Source organism: Camelina sativa, chromosome 2 (assembly GCF_000633955.1).
Source record: "Camelina sativa cultivar DH55 chromosome 2, Cs, whole genome shotgun sequence".
NCBI classification, from domain to species: Eukaryota; Viridiplantae; Streptophyta; class Magnoliopsida; order Brassicales; family Brassicaceae; genus Camelina; species Camelina sativa.
In genome coordinates this window covers 25724425-25741494 of record NC_025686.1, presented here as the reverse complement: position 1 = coordinate 25741494, position 17070 = coordinate 25724425, and the positions used below count along the sequence as shown (strand labels likewise).

At 38.3% G+C, this 17070-nt stretch overlaps 5 protein-coding genes across 5 annotated transcripts; 4 read left to right on the top strand and 1 right to left on the bottom strand.

Moving 5' to 3' along the window:
- On the top strand, positions 236-2401 carry LOC104738901 (sugar transport protein 3-like). The gene is made up of 3 exons (XM_010459116.2): positions 236-581; positions 821-1155; positions 1254-2401. Exons 1-3 carry the CDS (start codon positions 446-448, stop codon positions 2325-2327), a joined length of 1545 nt encoding a protein of 514 aa, XP_010457418.1. The 5' UTR covers positions 236-445; the 3' UTR covers positions 2328-2401.
- On the top strand, positions 2494-4663 carry LOC104738892 (quinone oxidoreductase). The gene is made up of 5 exons (XM_010459107.2): positions 2494-2880; positions 3255-3396; positions 3483-3709; positions 3884-4141; positions 4228-4663. The coding sequence occupies exons 1-5, from the start codon at positions 2509-2511 to the stop codon at positions 4531-4533; spliced, it is 1305 nt and encodes a 434-aa protein (XP_010457409.1). The 5' UTR covers positions 2494-2508; the 3' UTR covers positions 4534-4663.
- Positions 4728-7483, top strand: LOC104738872 (autophagy-related protein 3). Its single transcript, XM_010459087.2, has 10 exons — positions 4728-5013; positions 5448-5518; positions 5599-5715; positions 5798-5961; positions 6201-6286; positions 6407-6458; positions 6563-6628; positions 6763-6890; positions 6969-7071; positions 7188-7483. Exons 1-9 carry the CDS (start codon positions 4853-4855, stop codon positions 7063-7065), a joined length of 942 nt encoding a protein of 313 aa, XP_010457389.1. The 5' UTR covers positions 4728-4852; the 3' UTR covers positions 7066-7071; positions 7188-7483.
- LOC104738882 lies at positions 7445-8819 on the bottom strand. Its single transcript, XM_010459098.2, has 4 exons — positions 8326-8819; positions 8090-8258; positions 7914-7998; positions 7445-7834 (listed from the first exon to the last, which is right to left on the bottom strand). Exons 1-4 carry the CDS (start codon positions 8583-8585, stop codon positions 7572-7574), a joined length of 777 nt encoding a protein of 258 aa, XP_010457400.1. The 5' UTR covers positions 8586-8819; the 3' UTR covers positions 7445-7571.
- Positions 12423-16309, top strand: LOC104738860 (leucine-rich repeat receptor-like protein kinase TDR). Its single transcript, XM_010459080.2, has 2 exons — positions 12423-15543; positions 15734-16309. The coding sequence occupies exons 1-2, from the start codon at positions 12855-12857 to the stop codon at positions 16159-16161; spliced, it is 3117 nt and encodes a 1038-aa protein (XP_010457382.1). The 5' UTR covers positions 12423-12854; the 3' UTR covers positions 16162-16309.

Genomic DNA, 17070 nt, shown 5'->3' with positions numbered 1-17070 from the left:
AGTTTTTGATAAAATTTTATTTTTCAAGTTATTGTACATGATTGATATTTGAAGTAATGAATCGATCAACTTTATTCCACATACCCATGAAAATGATGGTTTTTTTTCTACATAGTCAAATTTCAAAGCACAATATCAATTACTAGTAAGGTAGACAAAGAAGAAAAATATATAGCTATTGACTTGTCTACACTATATAGAAAAGTCTTTCTTCACATGCCTCTTATTGTCCAGTTTCGATATCTCTCATCAGCCAAAACAAAAACAAACAAAAGTTTCCACACTCAAGTCAATTAAAACACTTCAATTATATGGTCCAACCAAGAAGTCTCTCTACCTTGAAAACTCAAACTTAGATATGACATACTAAAAACTAAAACCTAACAATTCACATACCCAATTTAGATATTATTTGTGTCGTGTTTGAGTGTCCCTCTATGTGAACATGGGAGAAGAAGAAGCAAGAAAAGAAGCCATGGCTAAATCAGAATCTGGTGGGAAGATAACTTATTTTGTGGTGGCTTCATGTGTCATGGCCGCCATGGGAGGTGTCATCTTCGGCTATGACCTCGGAGTTTCAGGTTTGTATAATTTCGATTGCTTCAACCCAAATTTATGTTTATTTATGTTTGCGTTACAAGAAAACACACACACATATATATTTGAAGTAGAAAACAATTCACTTCTTAATAAAATATTTATGCAAATTGCAATTTAAAACGTAAAACGCAAACACTAAAATCTAATCATATGTGATTAACCGATCAACAATTTTCTTCTGTCAATTTGATATGCAAACATTGTAACGATCCATGTATAGGTGGAGTGATGTCAATGGGGCCATTTCTGAAAAGATTCTTCCCAAAAGTGTATAAGCTCCAAGAAGAAGATAGAACAATAAGGAGAAGCAATAACCACTATTGTCTTTTCAATAGCCAACTTCTTACGTCTTTCACTTCTTCTCTCTACGTTTCCGGTTTCGTCGCTACCCTACTAGCTTCGTCGGTCACTCGTTCTTGGGGCCGCAAGCCCTCTATATTTCTTGGCGGCTTGGCCTTTCTCGCCGGCTCTGCTCTCGGCGGCTCTGCTCAGAATGTTGCTATGCTCATTATTGCACGTCTCTTGCTCGGCGTTGGAGTTGGTTTCGCAAACCAGGTGACAAAAGACATATTGGTTTTAAGTTTTAGAAACAAGAGTTACAATGGTCAAGTTTAAAGTTTGACAATCTTGTTTGTGTTTTTTTAAAAAAAAAGTCGGTTCCTCTGTATCTCTCGGAGATGGCGCCAGCAAAATACAGAGGAGCAATCAGTAATGGTTTCCAGCTTTGTATCGGAATTGGATTCTTAACTGCAAATCTAATCAACTACGAAACCCAAAAGATCAAACATGGCTATGGTTGGAGAATCTCTTTAGCCACAGCTGCAATACCGGCTTCAATCCTCACGCTTGGCTCACTCTTTCTCCCGGAAACGCCCAACAGTATCATCCAGACCACGGGAGATGTGCGAAAGGCTGAGCTGATGCTTCGCCGTGTCCGTGGAACACAGAATGTTCAAGACGAGCTTACTGATCTCATCGAAGCGAGTTCTGATTCTGCTACAGATTCAAACGCATTTGTTGTATTGCTTCAGAAGAAATATAGGCCTGAGTTAGTGATGGCTTTAGCGATACCTTTCTTTCAACAAGTTACGGGAATCAACGTTGTTGCTTTCTACGCACCTGTTTTGTTTAGAACCGTTGGGTTCGGGGAGAGTGGTTCTTTGATGTCAACACTCGTGACAGGAATCGTTGGCACAGCTTCCACGTTCTTGTCAATGCTCGTTGTGGACAGAATCGGTAGAAAGACTCTGTTTTTTATAGGAGGGTTACAGATGCTTGTGGCACAAGTTACCATCGGTGTGATCATTATGGTGGCTGAGGGTCACAACAACGGGGTGATAGGGGAAGGGTACGATTACACAGTTGTGGTTTTGGTATGTGTTTACGTGGCCGGGTTTGGTTGGTCGTGGGGGCCATTAGGGTGGCTTGTACCGAGCGAGATTTTCCCGTTGGAGATAAGATCTGCTGCGCAGAGTGTGACTGTGGCAGTGAGTTTTGTGTTTACTTTCGCCGTGGCTCAAAGCGTACCACCGATGTTGTGTAAGTTTCGAGCTGGGATTTTCTTCTTTTATGGAGGGTGGGTTGTTGTGATGACGGTGGCGGTGCAGCTCTTTTTGCCGGAGACTAAGAATGTTCCGATCGAACAGGTGGCTGGACTCTGGGACAAGCATTGGTTTTGGAGGAGAATGACGAAGAAACGTGATATTCAAGAAAACCACCATACTTAGGTCTTCTTAAGCTTAAAGTCTCTATCATTTGGTAAACTTATATATTTTTATAACAAATTTTTGTTTGCATACTATCCAAATCGATTAACTAAAACTCTAAAACATTACACATGTTTAAGGTGTAAATTAAGATGGATTCCCATTTCCAATTTAAGGTGTGTTTTGTAACATAATAAAACTAATGGTGAATAATGTAAATACATTGAAAGTTAAAGGACAAAGATGGGAAAAGCAGATAAAGTTACTAGGGGCAGAGAAGAAGAAAGAGAGAGGGGGCCATAAGAAAATGGCAGCATTGACTCTTCATCACTCTTGTCTTCAAGCGTCTGGACACCTGTCACGTCGTCTCTATCACTCAAAATTCTCGAGCTTTCCACGAATTCATCGCAAAGATCTCAGCTTTCGTCAAATCCCTGCCGATTTCTCGAGTTTTTCGTTGTCTGCACGTAGCACTGCGTTTGCTGTACGAGCTCTGAGCACAGTCGCGGTGGAAGAGTCGCCGGAGAAGAGGATGGTGAAAGGTATTAGTGTTTACGAGCATGGCGGTCCTGAGGTGAGTAAATATTCGATTTTGGGTCGGATTTGGATCACTGAGATCATATTAGATTGCGATTGTATGTGTCTTTATATGCTTCTGTGAATAGAATTTAATTGATTCGAGATTCACTATAACCTCTAGTTCCATACCACTAATACTCTAAGTTGGACTTAGTAAAAGATAATCGCATTCGAAAGATCCTGACTTTTTTTGGTGAAACACAATCAAAGTGCTTTCAGCTTTTAGCTTTTAGCATTTGGTATTTGAGCTTGAGTCGATATTTGATGGTCATTTACTGTATCACTAATGTGTATTTGAGTTTATGTACACTCTGCTTTGAAAGTAGATTATGCTATCTTTCATTGAGGTTTTGTTTGTTTTAATGGAAGGTTCTGAAATGGGAAGATGTGGAAGTAGGGGAACCAAAGGAGGGTGAGATACGTGTGAAGAACAAGGCGATCGGGCTTAACTTCATTGATGTTTACTTCAGGAAAGGTGTTTACAAGCCAGCTTCAATGCCCTTCACACCAGGTAATGTACATTACTAGAACCTAATGAGAGAAAGGAATAGCAATTTTTTTTCTTTTTCTGAAGTAATGTGTCATTGCTTATCATAGGTATGGAGGCTGTTGGAGAGGTGGTAGCTGTTGGCTCGGGATTGACTGGCAGAATGATTGGTGATCTCGTTGCTTACGCTGGAAATCCGATGGGTGCGTATGCTGAGGAACAAATCCTTCCAGCGGATAAAGTGGTTCCTGTTCCTTCATCTATTGATCCTATCGTTGCAGCTTCAATCATGCTCAAGGGTATGACTGCACAGTTTCTCCTTCGCCGTTGCTTCAAGGTTAGTTTTCATCTAACCTTTTTCTGTGAAAAGTTAGAAATTTTGGTGTGTAAGTTATAGGCAGAAGAAGACCAAAAGCTGGATTTGTGTATTCTTTGCCTGTTGAACAAAGTAGAGTTTTATTATATATAGATTCTTGCCTGTTGACTCGAGTCCCTATTTGTATTTGGAAAGGTCGAGAGTGGGCATACAATCCTTGTTCATGCTGCTGCTGGTGGAGTTGGGTCTCTGTTGTGTCAATGGGCAAATGCACTTGGAGCCACTGTCATTGGAACTGTTTCAACTAATGAAAAAGCTGCTCAAGCCAAAGAAGATGGATGTCACCATGTTATTATGTACAAAAACGAGGATTTTGTTTCCAGGGTCAACGACATTACATCTGGTAAAGGAGTCAATGTTGTTTATGACTCTGTGGGCAAAGACACTTTTAAGGTAACGTCACAGAGCCAAGACTGTTTATGTTCTATGTTAGGTTTCTTTTTCGGATTTCTCATTGTGAAGTTTTTATAAATTTCCAGGGATCATTAGCATGTTTAAAGAGCAGGGGATACATGGTGAGCTTTGGACAATCATCAGGATCTCCAGATCCGATTCCATTATCTGATCTTGCTCCAAAGTCTCTCTTCTTGACAAGACCTTCCATGATGCAATACAATGAAACTCGTGACGAGCTCTTGGAATGTGCTGGAGAGGTTTTCGCCAACGTTCAATCTGGTATCTTAAAGGCTCGTGTGAATCACAAGTACCCTCTGTCTCGAGTCGCTGACGCTCACGCAGATCTTGAGAATAGGTTAACCTCTGGCTCCGTTGTGCTCTTGCCGTGAAAACAAACTTAGCGCAAAGATGTTATTTCAATAAGGGCAATGTGATTCCTTTGTAATGAAAAAACCTCAATTGTACTTTCTTGGACCTGAATGAAACAAATAAATTAATAGGGCAAAAAACTTAAATAAATGGAAGTATGAGGACTATTCGAAAAATATATTAAAATATCATCTCCTCAAATTTGACGGAATCTATAATTCTCCAGCTTAGGGATTAGGGCTCGCAATCGAATCCTCGATTAGATTATTTCTTCGATACGATAAATTCTTCTTCGATATAAACCACTGATTAGATCCGAATTCATCGCTATCTCAAAGTATGGTGCTTTCGCAAAAGCTTCATGACGCATTTAAAGGTACAGTTGAGAGGATCACAGGTCCACGTACGATCTCTGCGTTCAAGGAGAAGGGAGTGCTCAGCGTCAGCGAGTTCGTACTCGCCGGAGATAATCTTGTCTCCAAGTGTCCCACCTGGTCCTGGTTAGTTCCAAATTTTGATTTTTTTTAATTGAGGATATGAAGAATATACATAGTGGCCAATTGTGATTTTGAGTTTGTGAATTTTGTCATCTATGATATGTGAATTTTGATTCTTGATGAATCCTTGATGAATATGGGTGAATGGGTCTCTCTGTGTTGTCGAAAAGTATAAGACTTTATGCAAATTATGTGAGATTGTGATGGGATCAATCAAAATTGTGGCTTTGCTGATTGCAGCAAGGTTACAACTTATCTGAATGGTTAATCTGATGTTTGATTAGTTTTAAATCTTACTGCTCAATACTATATGTCTATAACATATTGCTCTTTGCGCGTTATTATTATGTATGACTTCTAGTTCAAGCCAATTGGCAATATCTATATCTTTGCTTGAATAGGTAAGCTTTGACATAATGGCTTTTACTTTTGATTAGGGAATCTGGTGACCCAAGCAAAAGGAAGCCTTACTTGCCCTCGGACAAACAGTTTTTGATTACTAGAAATGGTAAATTTGAAATCTTTAGTGCTGATTTCTGTTTAGTTTCTGAATGCACATTGTTTTATGGACTTTTTACGGGTTGGCAGTACCTTGTTTACGGAGAGCTGCATCTGTGGCGGAGGATTATGAAGCTGCTGGAGGTGAAGTGTTGGTTGATGATGAAGATAATGATGGTTGGCTGGCTACACATGGGAAACCGAAAGGTAGATTTTGTTTTGAGAGATTAGTTCGCCTCCGAAATTTGACTTTTCCCCGATTTTACTCTTGTCTTAATCTTTTCCTTAGATAAAGGCAAGGAAGATGAAAACTTGCCATCCATGGATGCCTTGGACATAAATGAGAAAAATGTTATCAAGTCAATACCTACGTATTTTGGAGGTGGGGAGGAGGAAGATATTCCAGACATGGAGGAGTTTGATGAGGCTGACAATTTGGTAGAAAATGATCCTGTGAGTTTTTGTCTTTGCAGTTTGCACTCAGCTTTTTATTGCTCTTTGATAAATGCTGTTAAATTATACACTTGAATTTTCAAGTTTCCTAGGATATTACAAGAGTTTCAAAGGTTATACTTTGACTCGATTGAACACTGGCCGTGTGTAGCTGTATTTTTACCTTATGAGCATATTTCCATATTCCAGTTATTTTGGTCTACCAACAGTTTTGATATTTTCATTCTTCCTTGAGTCAGGCAACTCTTCAGTCAACTTATCTTGTGGCTCATGAACCTGATGACGATAACATTCTCCGAACTCGGACATATGATCTCACCATAACGTAAGCATCCCACGTTTCTTTCATATTCAAAGAATGTGTTACTGCATTTTGACTTTTAGATACAGCTCTCATACTTTTGGCTCAGTGGAGGCAAACTTACAATTCTTCACTTTGGTTCAGGTATGATAAGTATTACCAAACTCCTCGTGTTTGGCTGACCGGTTATGATGAGGTTTGCATCTCGTTCATACTTTGTTTAATTCTAAAGTTCTTGGATTTTTTTTTGCTTGTTTATGTTTCCTGTTATCTACTTAAGAACTGTGATGTCTCTTGTAGTCAAGGATGCTGCTGCAACCTGGACTTGTAATGGAGGATGTGAGCCAAGACCATGCTCGTAAAACGGTAAAAAGAAGACGATCTCAACTGATTCAGATGACTTTTTTTTGTAATGCCACCGAAGTGTTCCCTCTTATGTCTTCTGAATTTGACCAATGTTCAATACTTTTGTGATCCTCGTTTATAATAATAATGCATAGGTCACAATTGAAGATCATCCACACTTGCCTGGGAAGCATGCTTCAGTCCATCCATGTCGGCATGGAGCTGTTATGAAGAAAATCATTGATGTATTAATGTCGCGCGGAGTAGAACCTGAAGTTGACAAGTATGTGTTTTTCTTGCAAATAACTCTTATACTAGTTCAATGGGCTTGCTGGTTACACCATTGCTTTTTTTTTGCCAGGTACCTCTTCCTGTTCTTGAAGTTCATGGCATCAGTTATTCCAACAATCGAGTATGATTACACAATGGACTTTGATCTCGGTAGCTCAAGCACCTAATACCAGGTGACATCCCCTTTCTCGCTGAATATTTCTTTAATATACACAATTATTTGGTGAATCTCCTACACAAGCTTTTTACTTAAACGTGGGCACACTTTTTGCTTTTGATGTCTTGCTAGATTTAAACAAACAAGAAGCAATCACTGGTTTCATGGATGGCTGGATGGCTCTGCACTGTACATAAAAGAGAGTCCTCACTTTCATTTCTCTTCAAAAGAAACTGGTTTAATCACCCGTTTATCTCAAGTTTACGCGGATGAATAGTATTTTGTGACGATACTCAGAAAACGGGTATATGATCAAAGCCGATTTCGTGTAGCTTAGTTAACGGAATGTGATTTAGTGTGTTAAGTACACTCGTGTTTTGGAAATGTTGGGTTTAATGTTTCAATGACATATATTGTGATTGAAATCACTGTTCTTATTACACACGAGTAGCACAAGTATCACTTTTCTTCTGCAGCGGTTTCAGCCGCAGAGGTCGCGCACTCACAATTGAAATACTATCTACCTCTCGTCACTCGGGTAACTAAAACGATAAGAAGGACAACAATGGTGAGCAGAACGGAGATCTGAAGCTTCTCCATCACCGGGGAAGCACCTGAAGCTAAAATAACTGTCTCATGTCCAGGAACAACATTGAAGAGGTCAGTGACGTACTTTGTGACTCTCTCCATGGCGTCCATGATTTTGATAGCACTTCTCTCAAACAACCTTCTTATACAACAATTTGGGGCTGAAGCAGAGTCTTCTTCTGACCTCTCAACTGCATCATACATCAAAGGGGAAAACTCTTTACATAATTATCAATTAGATACAGAGTGCACTGTATCTTATTTTCTTACCATTGCTTATGAGCTCCCGGACAACCACATTATTCATCACTGCATCCCAAACAGCCCTGTCTGAAGTCAAAGAGATAACCATTCTCTGCAACATAAGACACGACACCAATGTCTCTGTCTCGGTTATTTGTTTCTCAAAACCATGGACTTCAAAAGACAGCGAGAAAACAGAGAACCTGAACAGAAGGGTCGGTCTGAAACACATGAAAGGCGTCGTAGAATCTATCCAGCATATAAGGCTGTAGAAGACTAGTATTACAGAGCTGCAACGGAGGCTCAATCCAATCCACAGACTCCGACTCTGTAACTTGGTCTTCTGATTTCTCATCATCCTCATTGAACATCCTAAAAAGACAAAGATGAGTACTTTCAATATATCAAAGCAAAGAACTTTTTACTTTCGAACACTCACAATTGAAGTGCAGAGAAAGCATCGTCAACTTCGTCAAGCTCCGGAGCTTTATCCGTGATAAAATCAACCTCTTTATCTACAGCCACCCATTCATACTCTTCATCCTCCTCACCGTTAGATCCATAACTCGCCTTCACCGGCTCAGATGATGAAACGAATGAAGACATGGGTGGTTTCTGATTGCCGAGACTGGTCACTGTAACAGCATCAGCTCTTTCGAAAGTCTCCAGCACCTCTCCGCCGTCGATTCTGATTCCCATTTTGGTTTCTTGGTCTGGAAGTTGGAAACGGTGCTTAGATAATTTTTAGTCAATAGAATAGTATTTGTTATTTAACGTAATTTCTTTTTTAGACCCTCATACTTCTACGATTTTCCAAAATTTAGTCGTATACTTATGTAATTATACATCAAAACCCCCAATACTTTTAGAATTGTGCTATTAAAGCCAATTTGAAATTGCATAAGCTCACTAGCTCTTGCTGATAAAGTTATGACTTGTGACAAAGCAAAACACTAACTTACTGACATCTTGTACCAGTTTTGACATAATGTAATATACATATACACGTTTACATACGAGCAATGGAGTTTAAAAATCGACTGTGATTAATGATTATTGAGAAAACAAAAAAAGAAAAGAGAGATTAGTAGGCATATGGGCTGTCCTCCAATTTTCACACCCATTTTCTCCTACATGCAATCATAACATTTTGTTTTGTTTTTAATTATGGGGGAAAAAAATAGAAAAGGAAAAGACAAGATTTTGAAATTGAAAATATGATGATTAGGAATGTTGATTTAGGATCCCATGGGAGAAAAATACTCATCTATTTTCAAAAAAGTGTGAAACATCTATTTTTTTCATGAATCAAATGATTACACGTTTTGATATCATAATTTTGTTTTGGTTTATTTCATTGGTTCTACCATCTAATCTGCTTAACAACAACTTTGAAAATGTTATAGAGATTTTATAGGTTAATGATCATGCATTATTGTCACTACTTTAAAATATGATCATCATTCATAACTTCAAGTTAAAGCATCTATGTGCCCACAACACATAAGACAAAATAAAGCATGGGCCATATGTTAATTAAAATTTGCTCAATGCTGTGTGTGTTTGGTTTTGCAAACTAATTTTGAGTGTTTTTAATTACACCAATAACAGAAACTAATTTAACAAACCTTTTTTCATACAACCAAAAAGAGAGATTTGGTTAGTGGGGATGATCTAGACTACTTAAACTATAGAACAAAACTGACATCTAATTTGGCTTCATCTGAGCAATTTGGAAATTAGTGTCAAATCAATTTTTATTTTATCTGTTTGTTATGACGTTGACTAAATTTACTTCTTTTCAATTATCTCAGCAAATGTTTTAATTCTTTATAAATATATATCTATAATATTCCAACAAAAATGAATATATTGAGATCAAAGACTAGAAAGTTACGGATAAAATACCTTTTTTTTTTTATCTAGTGATAAGTGTAGATATGTTGCATGTTGTATTTGCCGTAGTCATGAATTTTAATAATTAGCTCATTTGATATGAATATACTTGATACTTGATATTCACACTTAAGATGAAAAATCATTTCATTCTGAACCTAAAATTAAAAATCCAAAAGTCTCGCTAACGAATGCCAAATACACAATACAAACGGTGCATGGTGTCCTTTTAAAAATAAAAATACAAAGTTACAAACGGTGGTATTTCAAAAAGAAAAATAAATATAATTTTTAAAATGAGTCACATTTGAAATAACATTGTTATATATATAAATAAATATAAATGGGCTCACTTCCATCAATCGTTTTCTTTCTCTCTTTATTTCATCCTCTTTGTTTACTTTTGAAGAATGTTCAATTCTTTCATCATTCTCTTGTTGAAACTTTTATAATTATATTTTCCTTTCTTTCCCACTTTATTTTGTTTCTTTGTCTCGTGTACTTCCAAATTTAACGATTTCCTCTAAATACGATTGCTCTGTTACAAATTTTGAGTACCCGACGAGTGCTACTTTGAAGTATAACTCAATTCATACAAAAAAACTAAAGGATGTGTCATTCGCTAATAGATGAAGTTACAACAATACGTGATCAGACAAGGAGTTGTCGTTTACATTACCATTACTTACACGGAGACGGAGGCTATTGTTTTCAACAGTTCTCTTTCACTAAGCGAGATGCTAGTAAACAGGTGTGCACATGGACTAGCTAAAGAGGGTCTACGAAGGTTAACCATGTAAATCACTTGAGACTTGAGAGTAATCAAATAAAGATGTTTGTGATGCTTACTTAAAAAAGAGCAAGTTCAGTTGGGGGTAAAACCGTCACATGGCAAAAGGCAAAACATACCATACTGTTGTTGCGAAAAAGACACGCGTGGCCAAAACAACACTATCAAAAGAAAAATGTAACGACGCATGCCTCTATACATTTTTATTTTTCATTATTACATTCTGTTAATTTTTCTGAAAAAAAATCCCAAAAAATTTAGGACCATTGATCCTTTATAGGACGAGTTTGTAACGTATAATCATTCTAATTGAGATGCTGTTCATTTTGGCCTCCGAACTTCGAACTACGTTGAGAGTGATTGTAATTAAGAGAAAATGAATTTACATATTGTGATTCAAGATATAGTATAGCAATATATATATGCTCACGTACGTACGGAGCTTTTAAAGATTATACGCATAAGCGATAATTTAGGTGATTAGTTGGGAAATAATGAAATCTTTTCATTGGAACTTTTGAATAAATGTGAGATATTTATGTCACCCAACCTTAATGATGAAAAGTGAATCTATAATGGCAAGCAACCATCATGATACAAAACCATATGCCCCTTAAGTCAATTTCTACAGCTACAACTTTATATACAGAGAGAGCATTGACAAAAAGATTATATATATTTTTTCTTTCCATTGTGTGTGTTTATTGTTTAATAATAAAAATATAGAATACCGTAATTAGAAAAAGACATGGTGACCAGAAAAAATAGAGATATATAAAAGAAAAAGGCATAGTTTGGATTTCCTAGCAGTGTTAAAAATAATTAAATGAGACAAATATTTTTAGTAGAAGAGGACCACGAGATTGCGATACTTTTAAGAAATACATGGAAAAAAAAAAACTAATAGAAATAATCTATATCAAAGGAAAAACATAGTCCATATATAATGATGTATTGATAATTAGAAAACACGTAATTTTGAGGAATGCAAAAGGAGTAGAGACAAACTATTTTTAGTAGGAACAGGAAGACCATGTGATTGTGATAATTTAGAAATGACAAAAATGTTAGAATAGTGACTATAAAAATACGTATAGAATTCATGATCGTAATTAGTACTATGAGTTTACAGTTAATGTCAGATAACTAATTGAGAAAACAATTTTGGGTAGTGATGTTATATGAATCGAGTTTTTGTTGTTGTAGTTAAAGAAGTCTAAATCAAGTTTCTCTAAAGTTGGTAGAAAATATATATACAGTATAGTAGATTTACGGTAGCATGTGGATATGATTTGGCAAATACTCTCCGACTTATCATTTCATTAAAAGTAATAAAGAGAGATGCACACGTATATATGCGTATGAATGGTGTGCTATGGTGCGATGAATTGGTAATTTGATCTTGAATCTTTTGGGCGCCAGAATGGTGTTCGAAAGAAAAAAGAAAAAAAACCATAATTCATATACATATATATATATATATATATAAATACGCACCCATATACGTACTTGTGTATTGTAAAAAAGAGATTATATAATAGTGACTGGGCATGAGAGTTATATACAGTCCCACTTTAGCTTGAGAGTTAGTGGAGAGAGACAGAGGATTTTAGCTTTATTGGATCCTGTGAGTGTTTGTGACTCAGATATAAAAAATACATTCCACTTTCGCTTACATTGGATTATGTTCATTGCGTATATATATACATTTTTTCCCAACATTCTCAATTTGTAGTGCAAAATATTTTTATAAGAGAAAAAAAAAAAATCAGTGGAAAAATAATTCTAGTGGGCATTTTATTTGGTTTCTCATTTTCAAAGAACTCCACCCAAAATCAAATCTTCTACTGTATTTGTATGATATGGCCTAATTAACAAATACATTCATTGGTTTACACGACATAACATAATGAATAAAAGTAACAATTTCAAAAAAAAAAAAAAGAACAAGTATTTTGAGTAGAACAGTTGAAAAAAAGGTAAGAAAAGTAAAAGAAAGAGTGGGAAATGGAATGAGTTTATTTGTTTATCACTTTTTCATTTCTTCCCCCCACACAAACCATAACGCCTTAACCAACAAAAGCCAGACCATTAGACGCACTCCATAATCATCACCTTCATCATGACTTCTTCTTCTCTTCACCTCCTCCTCCACCTTCTTCTTCTTCTTCTTCAAACCCTTATTATATCCACCGTTGTTTATCCTAACACCTTTCTCAACCAACAATCTCACTACATTTAATTCATCACACTGTTTCACTTTTAGTTTCCTCCCTAAAGCCATGATGGACAAGAAGAACACTTCTCCTTCTCTTGTTCATCTCTTCTTTCTCCTCCTTCTTCCTTTCTTCGCCTTCAATTCCTTAGCTCTCAAAGCCTCACCTCAACTCTTATCTCTCCTTTCCTTTAAAACATCTCTCTCTGGCCCTCCCTCTGCTTTTCAAGACTGGAAATTCCCTACCGATGGTCAAACCGACGCCGTTTTCTGTTCTTGGTCTGGTGTAGTTTGTGATAATGCAACGGCTCAAGTCATTTCTCTTGACCTCTCTCACCGTAACCTCACGGGTCGTCTTCCTCCAAAGATTCGTTACTTGTCGAGCTTACTTTACTTGAATCTCAGTGGGAATTCTTTGGAAGGCTCGTTTCCAACTTCTATCTTTGATCTCACCAAGCTCACTACCTTAGACATCAGCCGTAACTCTTTCGACTCGAGTTTTCCTCCCGGAATCTCCAAGCTCAAGTTCTTAAAAGTCCTCAATGCCTACAGCAACAACTTCGAAGGTCTATTACCTAGTGATGTGTCTCGTCTTCGTTTCTTGGAAGAGCTAAACTTTGGTGGGAGTTACTTCGAAGGCGAGATCCCTGCAGCTTACGGTGCTTTAAAGAGATTAAAGTTCATTTATTTAGCCGGAAATGTTCTCGAAGGTGAACTACCTCCGAGTTTGGGGCTCTTACAGGACCTCCAACGCATGGAGATCGGTTATAATCACTTCACCGGAAGCATACCCTCAGAGTTTTCCTTACTCTCTAATCTCAAGTACTTTGACGCTTCCAACAGCAGTCTCTCTGGTCCTCTGCCTCAAGAACTCGGCAAACTCACAAAGCTCGAGACTATGCTTCTGTTCTTAAACGGTTTCACCGGTGAGATTCCAGAGAGTTATAGCAACATGAAAGCACTCAAGTCTTTTGATGTTTCGAGTAATCAGCTTTCCGGTAGTATCCCATCAGGCTTCTCAAACTTAAAGAACCTCACATTGCTAAGCTTAATCAGCAATAACCTCTCAGGTGAAGTCCCTGAAGGAATCGGTGAACTCCCTCATCTAACTACATTGTCTCTATGGAACAACAACTTCACCGGTGTTTTGCCACAGAAGCTTGGATCTAACGGTAACCTTGAGATTATGGATGTCTCTAACAACTCATTCACCGGCACAATACCTTCTTCTCTTTGCCATGGAAACAAGCTATACAAACTCATCCTCTTCTCCAACATGTTCCAAGGTGAACTACCAAAGAGCTTAGCTCGATGCAACTCTCTGTTCCGGTTTAGGATTCAGAACAATCGATTAAACGGTACGATTCCGATCGGATTCGGTTCTCTGCCTAACCTCACATTCGTAGATTTGAGTAACAACAGATTCACCGATCAAATTCCGGCGGATTTCGCCACCGCTCCTGTACTTCAATACTTGAATCTCTCTGCCAATTCCTTCCACAGCACCCTACCTGAAAACATATGGAAAGCTCCGAATCTACAGATCTTCTCAGCTAGCTTCACCGATCTGATCGGCGAAATCCCAAACTACGTCGGTTGCAGAAGCTTCTATAGGATTGAGCTACAAGGAAACTCACTCAACGGAACGATTCCATGGGACATCGGACATTGCGAGAAGCTTCTCTGTTTGAATCTCAGCCAAAACCATCTCTCCGGTATCATTCCTTGGGAGATTTCAACTCTTCCGTCAATCGCCGACGTAGATCTTTCTCATAACCTCTTAACCGGAACCATCCCTTCCGATTTCGGAAGCTCCAAAACCATCACAACCTTCAACGTTTCGTATAATCAGCTCATCGGTCCGATTCCGAGCGGTTCGTTCGCTCATCTGAATCCATCCTTCTTCTCCTCAAACGAAGGTCTCTGTGGAGCTATCGTCGGAAAGCCTTGCGATTCTGATAGGTTTAACGGTGGAGATTCAGATCTAGACGGTCATCGTAACGATCAGCGACCGAAGAAAACCGCCGGAGCTATTGTTTGGATACTTGCGGCGGCGATTGGTGTTGGATTCTTTGTTCTCGTCGCAGCTACTAGATGTTTCCAGAAGAGCTATGTAAACAGAGTTGACGGTGGTGGTGGAAGAAACGGCGGAGATATAGGACCTTGGAAGCTAACGGCGTTTCAGAGATTGAATTTTACGGCGGATGATGTGGTGGAGTGTCTCTCAAAGACCGATAGCATCCTCGGGATGGGATCAACGGGAACGGTGTACAAAGCAGAGATGCCTAACGGAGAAATCATCGCCGTTAAAAAACTATGGGGGAAAAACAAAGAAAACGGCAAGATCCGGCGGCGGAAGAGCGGTGTATTGGCGGAGGTCGATGTTTTAGGGAACGTACGGCACAGGAACATCGTTCGTCTCCTTGGATGCTGCTCGAATCGAGATTGTACGATGCTTTTATACGAATACATGCCTAACGGAAGCTTAGATGATCTGCTTCACGGTGGTGATAAGACGATGAACGCGGCGGCGGAATGGACGGCGTTGTATCAGATCGCGATTGGTGTCGCTCAAGGGATCTGTTATCTCCACCATGATTGTGATCCGGTGATCGTACACCGTGACCTGAAACCTAGCAATATTTTACTCGACGGAGATATGGAGGCGCGTGTTGCGGATTTCGGCGTCGCGAAGCTGATTCAAACCGACGAATCCATGTCCGTCGTAGCCGGATCGTACGGTTACATTGCACCAGGTACCCTTCACTTTTCTGACTAATTCTTTACTTTTCCCTAAATTTTAAAATTTTGTACTTTTTTGTCCCATTTTTTTTTATTATTCGAATTTTGTCCGTTTGTTAAAACATTCTTTTTGTTGGGGTGACAACATCTGACAATATGACTAAAATTATAATTTTGTTTGTTTGTTTTGGTTTGGTTTTGCAGAGTATGCTTACACACTACAAGTGGATAAAAAGAGTGATATCTACAGTTACGGTGTGATTTTGCTAGAAATAATCACGGGAAAAAGATCGGTGGAACCCGAATTTGGTGAAGGTAACAGTATTGTGGACTGGGTTAGCTCAAAGTTGAAGACGAAAGAAGATGTAGAAGAAGTTCTAGACAAAAGCATGGGTAGGTCATGTAGTCTTATAAGAGAAGAGATGAAGCAAATGCTGAGGATAGCGTTGTTGTGTACGAGTCGGAATCCGACTGACCGACCACCGATGAGAGATGTCTTGTTGATTCTTCAAGAGGCAAAGCCGAAGAGGAAGACAGTAGGAGATAATGTGATCGTTCTTGGTGATGTTAGTGAGGTCAATTTCGAAGATGTGTCTAGTGGTCATGTTAAATCCCAAAAAATTGGAGTGTGATTGTTTATATATATATTTGTATTTGGAGTTTTCAATGTAGTTGTAGATTTTTTTTTCTTTTTTTTTTGAAGGGTGTTAACGTATATACATGAGTGTATTTTAGTTTTTGTGTCTTTTTTTTGGTTATATGAATGGAATGTTTAGAGCATCTTGCATCGACAATACACTTGAGGTGCAATAATAATATCATTGCTTTCTATCTTTAGAGCAAACTAACATGCATTGACTTTGTAAGTAAAGTAGGAAACACATCATAGTTATTTTTTCTTTATTTTGTTTTTCAACCAAACATTAATAAAATTAAAGGATAACTCCAAGGTTGGTAACCCATACCGGAGGAAAAGAGTTTACAAAAATTGATTCAGAAATTAAAGTTCTTGAAGACCGAGCCAGACAATCAGCCCTTGCGTTTAAGTCTCGTGGAATCCTGGCTAGGGTGAAGGAAGGGAAGGAAGATCGGAGCAATGAGAAATTCTCCAGCAAATTCGAATAAGCGGGCCAATTCTCCGGCGTCTGCACCATTGCAACTAGTTCTGCACAGTCTGTCTCAAAAGCCTGACAATCAACTCCAACCGCCAGTAAATACTTCAAAGCCCAAATCAGAGCTTGTAATTCCGCATGCAAGGGAGTAAGACCTCTTCTGTGACTCCGTGCTCCCAATAGAAGCGTAGAATCTTCTCCACTACAACACCACCACCCTAGACCCTGAAAAGGGTCCGTACCTTTCCAAGAACCATCAACCTGACAACGGGGATAGGAACCCCTGTCCTCTAATATAAGCGGAGGATACATATATCGCACTGAATAAGATTTGGCCTCCTCCCACAGTAATTTATCATTAGCCGCTTGATTCAAAATATCAATTGGCTCTAATTCAGTACCCTGAAAAACCTTTTTATTCCTATCTTT

Coding starts and splice junctions, on each gene's coding strand:
- LOC104738882 (XM_010459098.2), bottom strand. CDS start 8,585: ATGGGAATCAGAATCGACGGCGGAGAGGTGCTGGAGACTTTCGAAAGA. Junction 8,259..8,325: donor GCTTTCTCTGCACTTCAATT/GTGAGTGTTCGA, acceptor TTGTCTTTTTAG/GATGTTCAATGAGGATGATG. Junction 7,835..7,913: donor CCGGGAGCTCATAAGCAATG/GTAAGAAAATAA, acceptor TGTATGATGCAG/TTGAGAGGTCAGAAGAAGAC.
- LOC104738872 (XM_010459087.2), top strand. CDS start 4,853: ATGGTGCTTTCGCAAAAGCTTCATGACGCATTTAAAGGTACAGTTGAG. Junction 5,014..5,447: donor AAGTGTCCCACCTGGTCCTG/GTTAGTTCCAAA, acceptor ACTTTTGATTAG/GGAATCTGGTGACCCAAGCA. Junction 6,459..6,562: donor GGCTGACCGGTTATGATGAG/GTTTGCATCTCG, acceptor TGTCTCTTGTAG/TCAAGGATGCTGCTGCAACC.
- LOC104738901 (XM_010459116.2), top strand. CDS start 446: ATGGGAGAAGAAGAAGCAAGAAAAGAAGCCATGGCTAAATCAGAATCT. Junction 582..820: donor CTATGACCTCGGAGTTTCAG/GTTTGTATAATT, acceptor ATCCATGTATAG/GTGGAGTGATGTCAATGGGG. Junction 1,156..1,253: donor GAGTTGGTTTCGCAAACCAG/GTGACAAAAGAC, acceptor TTAAAAAAAAAG/TCGGTTCCTCTGTATCTCTC.
- LOC104738860 (XM_010459080.2), top strand. CDS start 12,855: ATGATGGACAAGAAGAACACTTCTCCTTCTCTTGTTCATCTCTTCTTT. Junction 15,544..15,733: donor GTACGGTTACATTGCACCAG/GTACCCTTCACT, acceptor TTGGTTTTGCAG/AGTATGCTTACACACTACAA.
- LOC104738892 (XM_010459107.2), top strand. CDS start 2,509: ATGGTGAATAATGTAAATACATTGAAAGTTAAAGGACAAAGATGGGAA. Junction 2,881..3,254: donor ACGAGCATGGCGGTCCTGAG/GTGAGTAAATAT, acceptor TTTTAATGGAAG/GTTCTGAAATGGGAAGATGT. Junction 3,397..3,482: donor TTCAATGCCCTTCACACCAG/GTAATGTACATT, acceptor TGCTTATCATAG/GTATGGAGGCTGTTGGAGAG.